General features: G+C 34.7%; 1 protein-coding gene across 1 annotated transcript in view; it reads right to left on the bottom strand.

Annotated features, from left to right (window-relative positions):
• Positions 1–1637: 1637 nt before the first annotated feature.
• LOC138306142 (uncharacterized) overlaps positions 1638–13858 on the bottom strand; it is a 34669-nt gene continuing 22448 nt past the window's right edge. Inside the window, exons 3-4 of the mRNA XM_069246527.1 lie at positions 2936–3109; positions 1638–1773 (exon numbers count right to left, since the gene is read on the bottom strand). Coding sequence (XP_069102628.1) covers positions 1667–1773; positions 2936–3109 — 281 coding nt within the window. The 3' untranslated portion in view covers positions 1638–1666. The remainder of the gene's footprint in view (positions 1774–2935; positions 3110–13858) is intronic.

Below are 13858 nucleotides of genomic sequence, written 5' to 3'. Positions count from 1 at the left end.
TTTAACTTTATGTGTGTTTATCCTGTCTCAGCTTATTAAATAGCTCTGCCCTTGCTGGTAGGTAATAACTGTGTTTGCGAGCGTAAGTAACGCCACAGTTGTTTTGAGAAAGCGGCGAGAGTTTCGCTCACAAAAAAATGACGCTAAACCGATATATTCACATAAGGTATATGGCTCTGTAATATGCAAAGACGGTATAATTTAAATCAAACATTTTCTATATCCTTTTGTCGCTGTGTAAAACAGATCTATAATTATAATGCTCTGCCTTCCTATTTGATCAAGTATATATATATATATTATGATGCAACTGTACTGTGTTGAACGCAATATAGCGTTACGATGTGATTGCAAGGGTGATAAATATGCCCCGATAGGTGTCGCTCAGTGAACGCCATCTAGCGTTACAACGTGATAAATATGCCCCGATAAGTGTCGCTCAGTGAACGCCATCTAGCGTTACAATGTGATAAATATGCCCCGATAGGTGTCGCTCATTGAAGGCCATCTAGCGTTACGATGTGATAAATATGCCCCGATAAGTGTCGCTCAGTGAACGCCATCTAGCGTTACAATGTGATAAATATGCCCCGATAGGTGTCGCTCAGTGAACGCCATCTAGCGTTACAATGTGATAAATATGCCGCAATAGGTGTTGCTCAGTGAACGCCATCTAGCGTTACAATGTGATAAATATGCCCCGATAGGTGTCGCTCAGTGAACGCCATCTAGCGTTACAATGTGATAAATATGCCCCGATAGGTGTCGCTCAGTGAACGCCATCTAGCGTTACAATGTGATAAATATGCCGCAATAGGTGTCGCTTAGTGAACGCCATCTAGCGTTACGATGTGATAAATATGCCCCGATAGGTGTCGCTCAGTGAACGCCATCTAGCGTTACGATGTGACAGTAATAAAGGACGATAAATATGAAGGCACAGTGATCTATAATTATAATGCTCTGCCTTCCTATTTGATCAAGTATATATATATATATTATGATGCAACTGTACTGTGTTGAACGCAATATAGCGTTACGATGTGATTGCAAGGGTGATAAATATGCCCCGATAGGTGTCGCTCAGTGAACGCCATCTAGCGTTACAACGTGATAAATATGCCCCGATAAGTGTCGCTCAGTGAACGCCATCTAGCGTTACAATGTGATAAATATGCCCCGATAGGTGTCGCTCATTGAAGGCCATCTAGCGTTACGATGTGATAAATATGCCCCGATAAGTGTCGCTCAGTGAACGCCATCTAGCGTTACAATGTGATAAATATGCCCCGATAGGTGTCGCTCAGTGAACGCCATCTAGCGTTACAATGTGATAAATATGCCGCAATAGCTGTTGCTCAGTGAACGCCATCTAGCGTTACAATGTGATAAATATGCCCCGATAGGTGTCGCTCAGTGAACGCCATCTAGCGTTACAATGTGATAAATATGCCCCGATAGGTGTCGCTCAGTGAACGCCATCTAGCGTTACAATGTGATAAATATGCCGCAATAGGTGTCGCTCAGTGAACGCCATCTAGCGTTACGATGTGATAAATATGCCCCGATAGGTGTCGCTCAGTGAACGCCATCTAGCGTTACGATGTGACAGTAATAAAGGACGATAAATATGAAGGCACAGTGATATGTTTATTAGAATTAGAACCTAGTTGCGGTACCCGCGACAGTTCCTTAGACCGGCCAGACGGCAAAGTTCCCGCCACGGGGGCATGATTCCCATGTCTCGCTTCTCGGATCTCTTCTGGCCTCTATCTGAAATTACAAAACAGGGACCGATCAAAACGACAGTAATTTGACTACGATTTGTGAATATAAAAAAAATGTCTAACAAGTACAAAATCAACGAAAACAACGGAATATTTGTTTTCAATAACATCGTGACAAGACCGAAATGTCACAATGTGCTATAAAGCTGCAACTAAATAAAATTTTAATCACGATGGAACCAAATGACATTTAATCTATCCTCAAATCGTTTTGCAAAAATGAAATAACTGATTTTACTAAAGGTTATAATAAAGTCCATATACATAATGTACATTGTATTGAACGTTATTTATTTCCCTACCTGTATGCCAAACAAAGCGGATGATTTCAGAGATCGATAATTTATTCTATCCAACGAAAAGTCTGGCTGTTATACATGAAGACATGTAATTGCAATCGAAGATGAAATAGGTCTAAGTGATACCAATCAATGACCCGAACCGATCAGGACTAGATATTCTGACATATCATTTGATACTATCGCCATTAAGCCTGTAAAATTCTAATTTATGACTCGGAGTAAGACCAATATTCCGGATTAGAAAATAAATGGTAAATATAGCATCGTTTATGCGAGCAGACAATGTTTATGTGATTTCAAACGAGATTAACCAGTACATTAAGATGTAGTAAGGTAGATTCCTGACATGTTAAATATGGCAGTGGACGTGACCGCCAGCCTCGTTTCCACCACGCACGGGAAGTTTTTAATCATAGACACCGACAGGTGGAGCTAGTCTCAGTCACGAAAGGGCATTGAAACGTATAATTTACATCACGGAAATTCTCGATTAATTCGTGACGTCATTCGTGATTTAATAGGGACAAAAAGGTTTATTGAATGGGTACGTCTATTAAAAGAACAATGCGATGTCTCACTGACGCAAATAATAGAAGTGATAATAAAACGAAGTATAAGAAAATATATAAATTTCGTTAATAAATTATTTTATAAACATTTTTCAAATGCGTTTTTTTTAATAATTCTGATTTAATTATCGTTGCTTTAAAACTAGTTGACACGTTTCATGTTGAAATAAGACATGTAAGATCATCATTCCCTCTATCATAAAATATATATTTATGTGATGTTTTTATAGCTTTTACAGAAATTCAAATATATGTCACTGGCTATGGTAATACGTACCGTCGTATGGCGTGTCCTGTTTTGTTATGGAGTTATCTCCCCTGACCAGTATTGAAGTGTCCACGTAGACGTTGGGCGGCCCCTGTTGTGAGTATGTGTTGATGTGTTTTAGGAGCTTGAGTAACAGTGAGTGGGTCTGTCTGAGCTGTGATAATCTGTCTAGTGATGTCGTGTCTGAAACAACCAAACATATAAACGTATAATATGTAATTCTCACAGAACAAAAGCTACCTTGTAACAATTGTAATTGAGTACTATGTATACCTCGATGATAGTTTAAATACCATTCAACTATTTTTTTGTTGAAAATATAGAACAGAAACGGTACATTGAAGCCGTATTAATTGTACAGCTTTATGTGTTATTACTCTCATAAAGTTGGTTGAAATTTGCTTTTTATGTTTCACCAACAGCCAGGATATATAATTTAAGGACTGAGTCATCTAATAATTACTTTCTTTGAACGTCTGTTTGTGTTGGAATGCTTACTGTTTTTATTCTTTGTCTCCTATATGGTTTGGCATATCAACAGTGCTGAATGTTCTCACTGCTAATTATACTGAATATCTTCTCATTATGCATAATGGAAATATATTCAGCAACATTTCCAGCAATAGGGCCGAATTTCGGATCGCAAATTTACTCAGCAATTTAACTTTGACAGTAAAAATTTACTTTGAAAAAAAAATGTGTTTCAAGAACGTTCACCACTGTTCTTAACGCCAACTATGGTCCTTCTCACATTTCACTAGAGTCAAATCTCAAAATAAAGTGACGTAAACAATTGAGATATTAACAGGTCATCCACTGCTGTCGTAAAACTTTAAACCAAAGCATTCAACTTTTAGAACCCTTTTGTAAAACAAAACTTTAAAAGGAGGTGAATATGAATTTAGAGAGATATATGTAGAAATTAAATACAGTGTACTAAAATACACTCCCAGAAAGCCAATCACGGAAGTAGTTTTCATGGAAATATAACGCGTATCACATGACATGGTAAAGTGCATCATTTATAATCTAGCACCCGGATGTACGTACTTTCCTCCTGCAGGTTTGATGTGTCCTTTTTAGAACAGCTTATATTTTAGTGACCCTTTGATATAGAATTTTACTCCAATTTTAGAAGAAAAAAAACCTTCTACTCTCCGTGATAAAACGTTATCATGCTATCAGATAGATGGCGATTCGATTGAACATCTGGTTTTATGATCTATTAATAGTACAGCATGAATGGAATCACGGTCGCTTAATGTCACATGAACATTGAGAATGGGTTTCTGGGACACGCTAGAACTAATATAGTACCCTTCATACTGCACCTTTCGACCGGGTACGAAACGGTACCTATTTGTCCTAGTGGACCAAAATCACTCGGTCACAACTTTCGATACTTTTTTGTAAGTTTCCAATTATTCTATGCATATACATGCATTTATATTTTACTTTTGTCCAAAACAAAGAAAACTAACATTCTTAATATCTACCGTCCTGCTCACAAGAAAATAACAATTTTTACACTTGCCGTATAAATTCCCTTCAGAAAGACTTTCATATGTACATGTATATGTAAAAAGAAATAATGTCTCGTTGAGAATTTGATATTTTATACGGTTTAGTTTTATTGCCTAGTAAGTGGGAGATATCAAACAAGTATGATAAAATGCTTACAGACGTTTTAATAGTGGCTTGCATTATCATTACTTTGCTCCATTTGCAGTAAAAGGCGCTAAATGTAGCTCTAAAGACGACATAATTTTCTATCTAAAATTCTTTTGAGCTACAATATTTCAGCTAGGGACACACTAGAACAATGTCATCCATTATCGATTTTTATCAGTGCATCGATTTTGTGATGTCATGGAACAGTGACGATATGGAAGATTGTTCTTCTGGTTCTAATTATATTTTAACAAGACACCGACATCTGTGTTTGTGAATATATACAGAAACGTATGTGCCTTTATAATGATTGCATTGCACGTAGGCAACTCTTTGATGACGCATTTATTTATTTTCTAGACTTAAGGATGAACTTGATTAAATTTCTATGTCGTGAAAGATAATATACAGAAAGTATGAGTGCACTTTAATGGAATGTGGGAGTAGCATAGACGGAGCGATATTATAACTCCACGACACGAAACAATCTATTCAAGTTTATCCTCATAATTTAATGTAATATTGTCAATTTTTCAAATTGAAGAACAGTTTTCTTATAAAGATTCTGACAAATGGTAATTTTTTAACTATCGAAAACAGGAGCAGACGATTTAGGATTTCTCGTCAGTTACAAAAGTTACTTACTTTACACCATTATCACCATTGAAAAGTTTGAACTTCTAATTTTACTTAAATATATAAATATCAAAAATAGTTAATTGCATCCCGACAAAATTCCGTGGAACTATATCCTACATGGAAGGAAGTAATGATTGTGCATGCACCGAAAACAAAATAAATTATTTCATATTATTTTTGTGTGTTAATTAGACTTATAAATACACGATGTATCACCAATTAGGGTTCAAATGATGAGTATCGTTTATGCTTTGTCTACTGTGAAGCATCTTTAAGAAAACATCACGCCGTTGTATCAGCGACGATACAACTAGCTGCGTCATTTTTGGTGTTATTGAGTGATAAAGAAAATGTTTATCGAAAGCAATCAAAATGGTCATTAAAACCCAAGATTAATTTAGTTTACAATGACTCTTTACTGTGACTGAAGTGCTCTATCGTTACTCATTATTACTACTTCTGCGTTTTAACTTAATGTTGTGACTGCAGCATTATAAGGGGATTGTGGCGCTTTGCAGTCACATATTGGTGTGACCCTTGTGCCAGAGTAATTACATCAACTGTTAGATTTGTCATCCTGCTCAATATCTTTTTTTTTATTTCATTTTATATATATTTTATTGTCGGAGTTAGGCAACAGGCAACATGCCTATACATGTACATGCCCTCCCCTTATATCTGTTCAATATTTGATGGTCCATTTACGAGGCGGCGGAGTGTACAGGAGTATTAGACGTAATGTTCAGTCTATGTAACACAACGATCGGTACACACCAAAATATTTATAGGATTTATATTAGTAATTATTCCACTGGCGTGGTCATTAATACTGTCTATGGATTAGTAGCCAACACTTTGACCCTTTGCATTGTTACGTGTACAAAAATGGGTCGCTTTAATTTCAGTATTTATACCTCACTCGCTCAAGAATTGGTTTGAAATCATATCTGTATGGACTGCTGAAAAATTCTTCGTGCGGCACTTTATCCGAGGAATTCCTAAAATATCACACACTGTACCAAACTTTCATCCAATTTTGTGCCTTTGGTAGAATAGAACGAACATGACGTGTGCCTTATATGAACAAATCATTACCGGGACCAAGATTTCATCTGATTCAAATGTAAGCTTGATTTAATGCCAGAATATACGTGAAATCAAGCCTAATGGAACACCGGATTCTCGGCCCTAATAAGGAGATAATCATACATGATATTCTGGGCGACATTTTGGAATGGAAGTCAGGAACCTTAAGTGGTTATGACCTTTCGTTTCCGGCAGTCTCTAATTATTACTAACATATATAACGGGAGCGCGGAATTAGTCGCGATATATATTTGTAATACTGTAATTATACGCTGATTTTTAAAGTTTATAGTTTAATAAATGGAAGTGTAAACAGCACAAGCCTGCTGTAACATTCGATGACAATCAATATCCTTGTATGGATGTAGCGTCATTGTCTCACTCGACACTGTAACGTGTGTGGTATTTCAATGACAGTATATACTGTCTTGTAACAAACTTAAACTTGTTTAGTCCAAACAAGAACTATTTGTAAAAGTTTATTGGTATTTTCTGGGCTAGGTTGTAAATGGATGATGAGCGTAACCACATAATTAATGAAATTATCATTTCTCATTTACCGTAAAATTTGTGACCATATCTTCACGAAACTCAGCAAATAAGTAAAGGATGGACTGACCGCTGATCGGTGGTTTTTCTCCGGGTTATCCGGCTTTCCACCACCAACAACCTGGCACTTCCTTATATGACCTTGGCTGTTATTAGGACGTTAAACTGATAAAACCTAGGGTTCTTAAAAAAATCTATCAAAAATTAATAAAATTCATAATACCAGAAATTATTCCTAACCACCCTTTGAACAAATGGGCCCTGGTGTCTAGAAAACAGCTAAGTAACACAAACATAAACTATGACTGCAAGTTAATTATTAAAAATAAATATAAACCACGAAACAATAAGCTGACAGGAGGTAGTCAATCTGTATACATGTACTTTTATCTTAATCGTACATTAAAACATGTGCTGCTTTTTATAAAGGTGACACCTCATTGTATCGGGGAGTTTTTTGTTTTTGTTTTGTTTTTGTTTTTGTTTTTTGTTTTTTTTAATGTACAAACATTGTTACAATTGCCCGGATTATTGTAAAACGCCAAGACGTCAAGCACAATTATCATAAAATCATTGTTTAAAAGTTCCGACATGTATCGGGGTCAAGACAACAATTCATGTGGTAATGATGCAATATCCCTGCGTATTGTTAAACATCACATCAACTTATCTAGGTGGCATAAGGTATTAAACTAGTGATGGTTTGTATGCCTGTATATCACTTCGTGTACATGCACAGGAACTAATATTAGGTATAACTGTTGGCTAATACAGTTTTTGAAGGTTGCACATTGTGACAAAATAATATGGGAAAGAAATGTACATTTTAGGATAACACAATCTCATCATTCATGATTAAAGGTTGCTATTTGTTTTCGTGTCAAGTGATTCAAAAATGTGCACAATTATAAGGATGATGTGTTTAATATATTAACAACACAACATTGGCATTCGCCTGACTAGCGCAGTACACTCCAAACACTCCCTTACAAGTATTCTATATTTTATTTGAGGATGTCAGCTCTCTCTTTTGACCAGAACGTTTTTTGACGTCTCTACTTCAGCCGAAGTATAATAAAACAATGTGCCTTTTTATTTACGGATTTACGACGTCGGGGCTCGCCAATATTACACACCTTCTGGGGTAGTGTAATCATTATAACTAATTAAATAGCCCGGTATATCAAAACACGAGACTGCCTCCGTCTGTCGCCCGAGGTTGTGCTGTTTTAGACATATACAATCACCGCCTTACGGGAATTTCTCATTAAACATGTGATATATTAAATGCTCCAAGTTACATCTGCACCGTATGCCCTTATCAATGTCTTTGATTTTTTGTTTAATTACCCAATAAGGTATGACCAATATAAACATATCATTTGTCCAGTAGCAAGATTGTTCTTATCGGGATCATATACACCATAATAAACTCTTATACTACAACTGTTTGTCCTTCTAGCAACTCCGTACCGAAGGCTAATGTAATTGGTAATTGCTGGCAACAAAAAGCAAAGAAAAAAAGGCAACAAATGTCACCAACACGGTTAAGACATATTCACATAGAATGTACAGATGTATTTTGTAATGAAGATCAAGAATCTACGAAAATAATAACTCTTCCGATTTTGGAATATCGAGGTTTTCCTCCAGTCGGCGTCTTTAGCAGTATGCTATTTCCAGACTCAAGTCGTAACAAAAATATATACTACTATATGTTTAAAATGGTAATTGTAAAGTATTTCAATCAAAATCCTACAATTAAGTTACCCAACGGACACTAAAATATGCCACTGGCAATTCCTTCAATTATTATTTTTCAATTATAGACGTTCATGCTATAGTTTTTGAAGACATATTTGAAACTATGCTATTTAATAAAATACCATAGAAGTTGTTTATTGCAATTAAAATGCACTATGGCAGCATATTTGTTCTAGAAAGATTAAAAGAGAAAAAATCGCATGAAAATGAGGGGTCAATCGCATTTAAATTAGTTGTGTCATCCTGACCGTAGCAATACTGCAAAAGCAAGCTATTTCAGTAAAAACTATTCAGAAATCAGAATAAAAGACAGCGATCTTTTCCAAGCCCTCCTACCAGGCGTGGAGGCTGATCTGTCTGACATGATAACCCTTCCACTCTGGGTCACGGGTTCGAGGTCTATGTTAGAAAGGTCGAGGAACTAATCGGAAATCAATCACAAAAGAATCTGTTTTAGCATCGCCAATATTCTCTACGTCTTTAAATAGTGAGACTTTTAAATAACCATATATGTATATACAAGACCTGGTATATCATGGTTATAGAAGGCCATTTTGTTCAAAGGTGACATTTCTTTGTAGTGGATATGGGGGTAAGTATAGCCATGCATTACAAAAACTTTACATTTAAGACACGCGTAAGTGTTTTACAAAGACCGTTGGAAATACGTGCAGTCAATTGCTGTCTGCTAGAAAAGTGAAGGGTTGGAAGGGAAATGTACGATGTCCGAGAGCGGCCTGCCATTATTTTCATAAGATAAAAAAGTCATGACACTTTTAGACGTAAAATGTCGGGCAAATACTTTTTTTTTGATAAAAAATTCTATAAGTACACTTTTCAGTCAAAAAGTGCCATGGCTTTTTTTTTCTTTTTTTTCTCTGTGAGGTAAAGGAATGAGAGGAATGTCAATGTGATACAGCGCCGAAGGTGTTCTGTTCTCTGGTTTAATTGACAGGATTAAGTTGCTGAATGGCGGCAAACAACAGTATTTATCACAATAGGAAATAGGAAAAATGATAATTCCCGTCATAAATCGTGCTATACCAAACGAGTTGACAATGGGATGGGATAATATTTATATAATGATGATTAACAAAATAAAAAGTAGAAATTTGAACTTTCAAAGCGTACATGTATAGGTGTAATTTGTTATGCTATGTTATCGTTTTACTTCTGAATGTATATCTGAAGAAATGTTACTCAGTATCCAAATACCTTTAATTATTTAATGAGTGCTGCTAGTAACATTATTGAAATAAGAAATTTGTAACATAGTTCCCTATAATTAAACATATTATATTCAGAAAAAAAAATTAGTATCGTTACCACCAGAGTCTCCTGTAATGATTGATTACACATGGATGACTCGTTAGTTTTTATTGTCTGGTACCCTAAGCTCTACGGTAAGTAATTACAAGTGTAATGTTCGTTAATTACATCTGAAATGACAATATGCATTGTAAAAAGCGTCCCATTTGACGTACTTTATAGTGTTACATTCAATGGGGAGTGCTTACCTTATAATTTTTTGTTATACATTTGACATTGGCGCTTTCAACACCTCATTGTCCAGTTTAGAAAAAAAAAAGATTTTTTAATGTCATAGAAACATTGATACTAATTTTGTTTCTGTTTAAAATCAGCGATGTTTATATTTACATGTACATGATGGATAGTCTTCGAAACACTGAATACTGCTATAAAACAATGTACTGCTGTACATGTGCATACCTGAACCCAGACAAATTAATTACAACGGTTCTATCAGAAGGTATCCCACAAAACCTGATGACCGTGAAAAAGCAAAACTGAAATAATATACTCCTATATTCCGTTAAATTCCATATACCTTCATTGAGTAAAAAATGTCATGTCACTTTTTGACTGAAAAGTGTCATGACATATTTTTTATTAACAAAATATTTGCCCGACAATTTTCGATTAAAAAGTGTCATGACATTTTTATTTTATGAAAATAATGGCAGGCCGCTCTCGGCCATCGTAGAAATGAATCCTACGATGATATTAAATGTATTTTTCACGATAGCAATACGAATGTAAAATAAAAGACATGGCTACAGGCCGTGAAGATAGTTTCCTCCCCACTTTAGTATATTAGGGACTTGTAAACTATTCGTGTCCATGTAATGTGGTTTCGCTCAAACTCTTATCTCAACCATCGTCATTCACATCAAGTTTCTATGTGTACTGTCCGTTGGGAATCACCGCCTGTTTTAAGCACATGTACCACTGCTATTAGAGACTGGGGTAAATTTAATTGATTTTACCTTGGCCAGCCACATTTGTTTCATTGAAGGACTGGAGTTATTTTACTACAATTTTAGTACGTCGAATCGTTCACGTCTTTTAATTACACAATAGTTTTGCGAGCAATTACAAGTCTTTGATTTTCAAGTCTATATTTTTGCTCTAGTATTTCTACATGTATATGGTCCCCAATGCAACATACAATGATACAACAGCACAATGTAGAGACGCTCAAGGTTACTTTGGCTACGTTTACCTAGGTCTGTTTGGTTTTATTCTTAATGTTATTATAAGAATTTCAGATGTTTATGTATAACCTTCGCTGTACATCACACGTCTATATATATTTACGCCCCGTTACATCACTTCTATATCAAACTATGTACGCCCAAAGCCATTTTCTGCTATAGGTTCGTGGATTGGGTTTAACGTTCTATTGATATAATACGTTTGTATCCCCTGACCGCAACACGCGTATTTTATACAAATGACAAATATCTGCTCCTGGTGAGCATAAAGGGAGTGGGACGACTGGTCCGCCTGTTGTCAGTATAATATGACCAGTTGGGGCAGATACACATGATTATATGATACTTGGAAGACAAAGGTCATTACACATGATTGTATGACAACATGAAGACAAAGGTCATTACACATGAGTGTATGACATCATAACAATAAAGGTCATTACACATACTTGTATGACATCATAACAATAAAGGTCATTACACATGATTGTATGACATCATGAAGACAAAGGTCATAACACATGAGTGTATGACATCATGAAAAAAAGTCATTACACTTAATTGTATGACATCACAACAATAAAGGTCATTACAATACTTGTATGACATCATAACAATAAAGGTCATTACACATGATTGTATGACATCATAACAATAAAGGTCATTACACATGATTGTATGACATCATGAAGACAAAGGTCATAACACATGAGTGTATGACATCATGAAAAAAAGTCATTACACTTAATTGTATGACATCACAACAATAAAGGTCATTACAATACTTGTATGACATCATAACAATAAAGGTCATTACACATTATTGTATAACATCATGAAGACAAAGGTCATTACACATGATTGTATAACATCATAACAATAAAGGTCATTACACATGATTGTATGACATCATGAAGACAAAGGTCATAACACATGAGTGTATGACATCATGAAAAAAAGCCATTACACTTAATTGTATGACATCATAACAATAAAGGTCATTACACATACTTGTATGACATCATAACAATAATGGTCATTACACATGATTGTATGACATCATGAAGACAAAGGTCATTACACATGAGTGTATGACATCATAACAATAAAGGTCATTACACATACTTGTATGACATCATAACAATAAAGGTCATTACACATGATTGTATGACATCATGAAGACAAAGGTCATAACACATGAGTGTATGACATCATGAAAAAAAGCCATTACACTTAATTGTATGACATCACAACAATAAAGGTCATTACAATACTTGTATGACATCATAACAATAAAGGTCATTACACATTATTGTATAACATCATGAAGACAAAGGTCATTACACATGATTGTATGACATCATAACAATAAAGGTCATTACACATGATTGTATGACATCATAACAATAAAGGTCATTACACATGAGTGTATGACTTCATTACAACAAAGGTCATTACACATGATTGTATGACATCATAACAATAAAGGTCATTACACATGATTGTATGACATCATAACAATAAAGGTCATAACACATGAGTGTATGACATCATGAAAAAAAGCCATTACACTTAATTGTATGACATCATAACAATAAAGGTCATTACACATACTTGTATGACATCATAACAATAATGGTCATTACACATGATTGTATGACATCATGAAGACAAAGGTCATTACACATATTTGTATAACATCATGAAAAAAATGCCATTTCACTTAATTGTATGACATCATAACAATAAAGGTCATTACACATGATTGTATGACATCATAACAATAAAGGTCATTACACATGATTGTATGACATCATAACAATAAAGGTCATTACACATGATTTTATTACGTCATAACAATAAAGATCATTACACATGATTGTATGACAACATGAAGACAAAGGTCATTACACATGAGTGTATGACATCATAACAATAAAGGTCATTACACATACTTGTATGACATCATAACAATAAAGGTCATTACACATGATTGTATGACATCATGAAGACAAAGGTCATAACACATGAGTGTATGACATCATGAAAAAAAGCCATTACACTTAATTGTATGACATCACAACAATAAAGGTCATTACAATACTTGTATGACATCATAACAATAAAGGTCATTACACATGATTGTATGACATCATAACAATAAAGGTCATTACACATTATTGTATAACATCATGAAGACAAAGGTCATTACACATGATTGTATGACATCATAACAATAAAGGTCATTACACATGAGTGTATGACATCATAACAATAAAGGTCATTACACATGATTTTATTACGTCATAACAATAAAGATCATTACACATGATTGTATGACAACATGAAGACAAAGGTCATTACACATGAGTGTATGACATCATAACAATAAAGGTCATTACACATACTTGTATGACATCATAACAATAAAGGTCATTACACATGATTGTATGACATCATGAAGACAAAGGTCATAACACATGAGTGTATGACATCATGAAAAAAAGCCATTACACTTAATTGTATGACATCACAACAATAAAGGTCATTACAATACTTGTATGACATCATAACAATAAAGGTCATTACACATGATTGTATGACATCATAACAATAAAGGTCATTACACATTATTGTATAACATCATGAAGACAAAGGTCATTACACATGATTGTATAACATCATAACAATAAAGGTTATTACACAT

The sequence above is a fragment of the Argopecten irradians genome, chromosome 13 (assembly GCF_041381155.1).
Source record: "Argopecten irradians isolate NY chromosome 13, Ai_NY, whole genome shotgun sequence".
In the NCBI taxonomy this organism is placed as follows: domain Eukaryota; kingdom Metazoa; phylum Mollusca; class Bivalvia; order Pectinida; family Pectinidae; genus Argopecten; species Argopecten irradians.
Note: the sequence above shows the minus strand (reverse complement) of the source record. Positions and strands in the feature narration are given on the sequence as shown.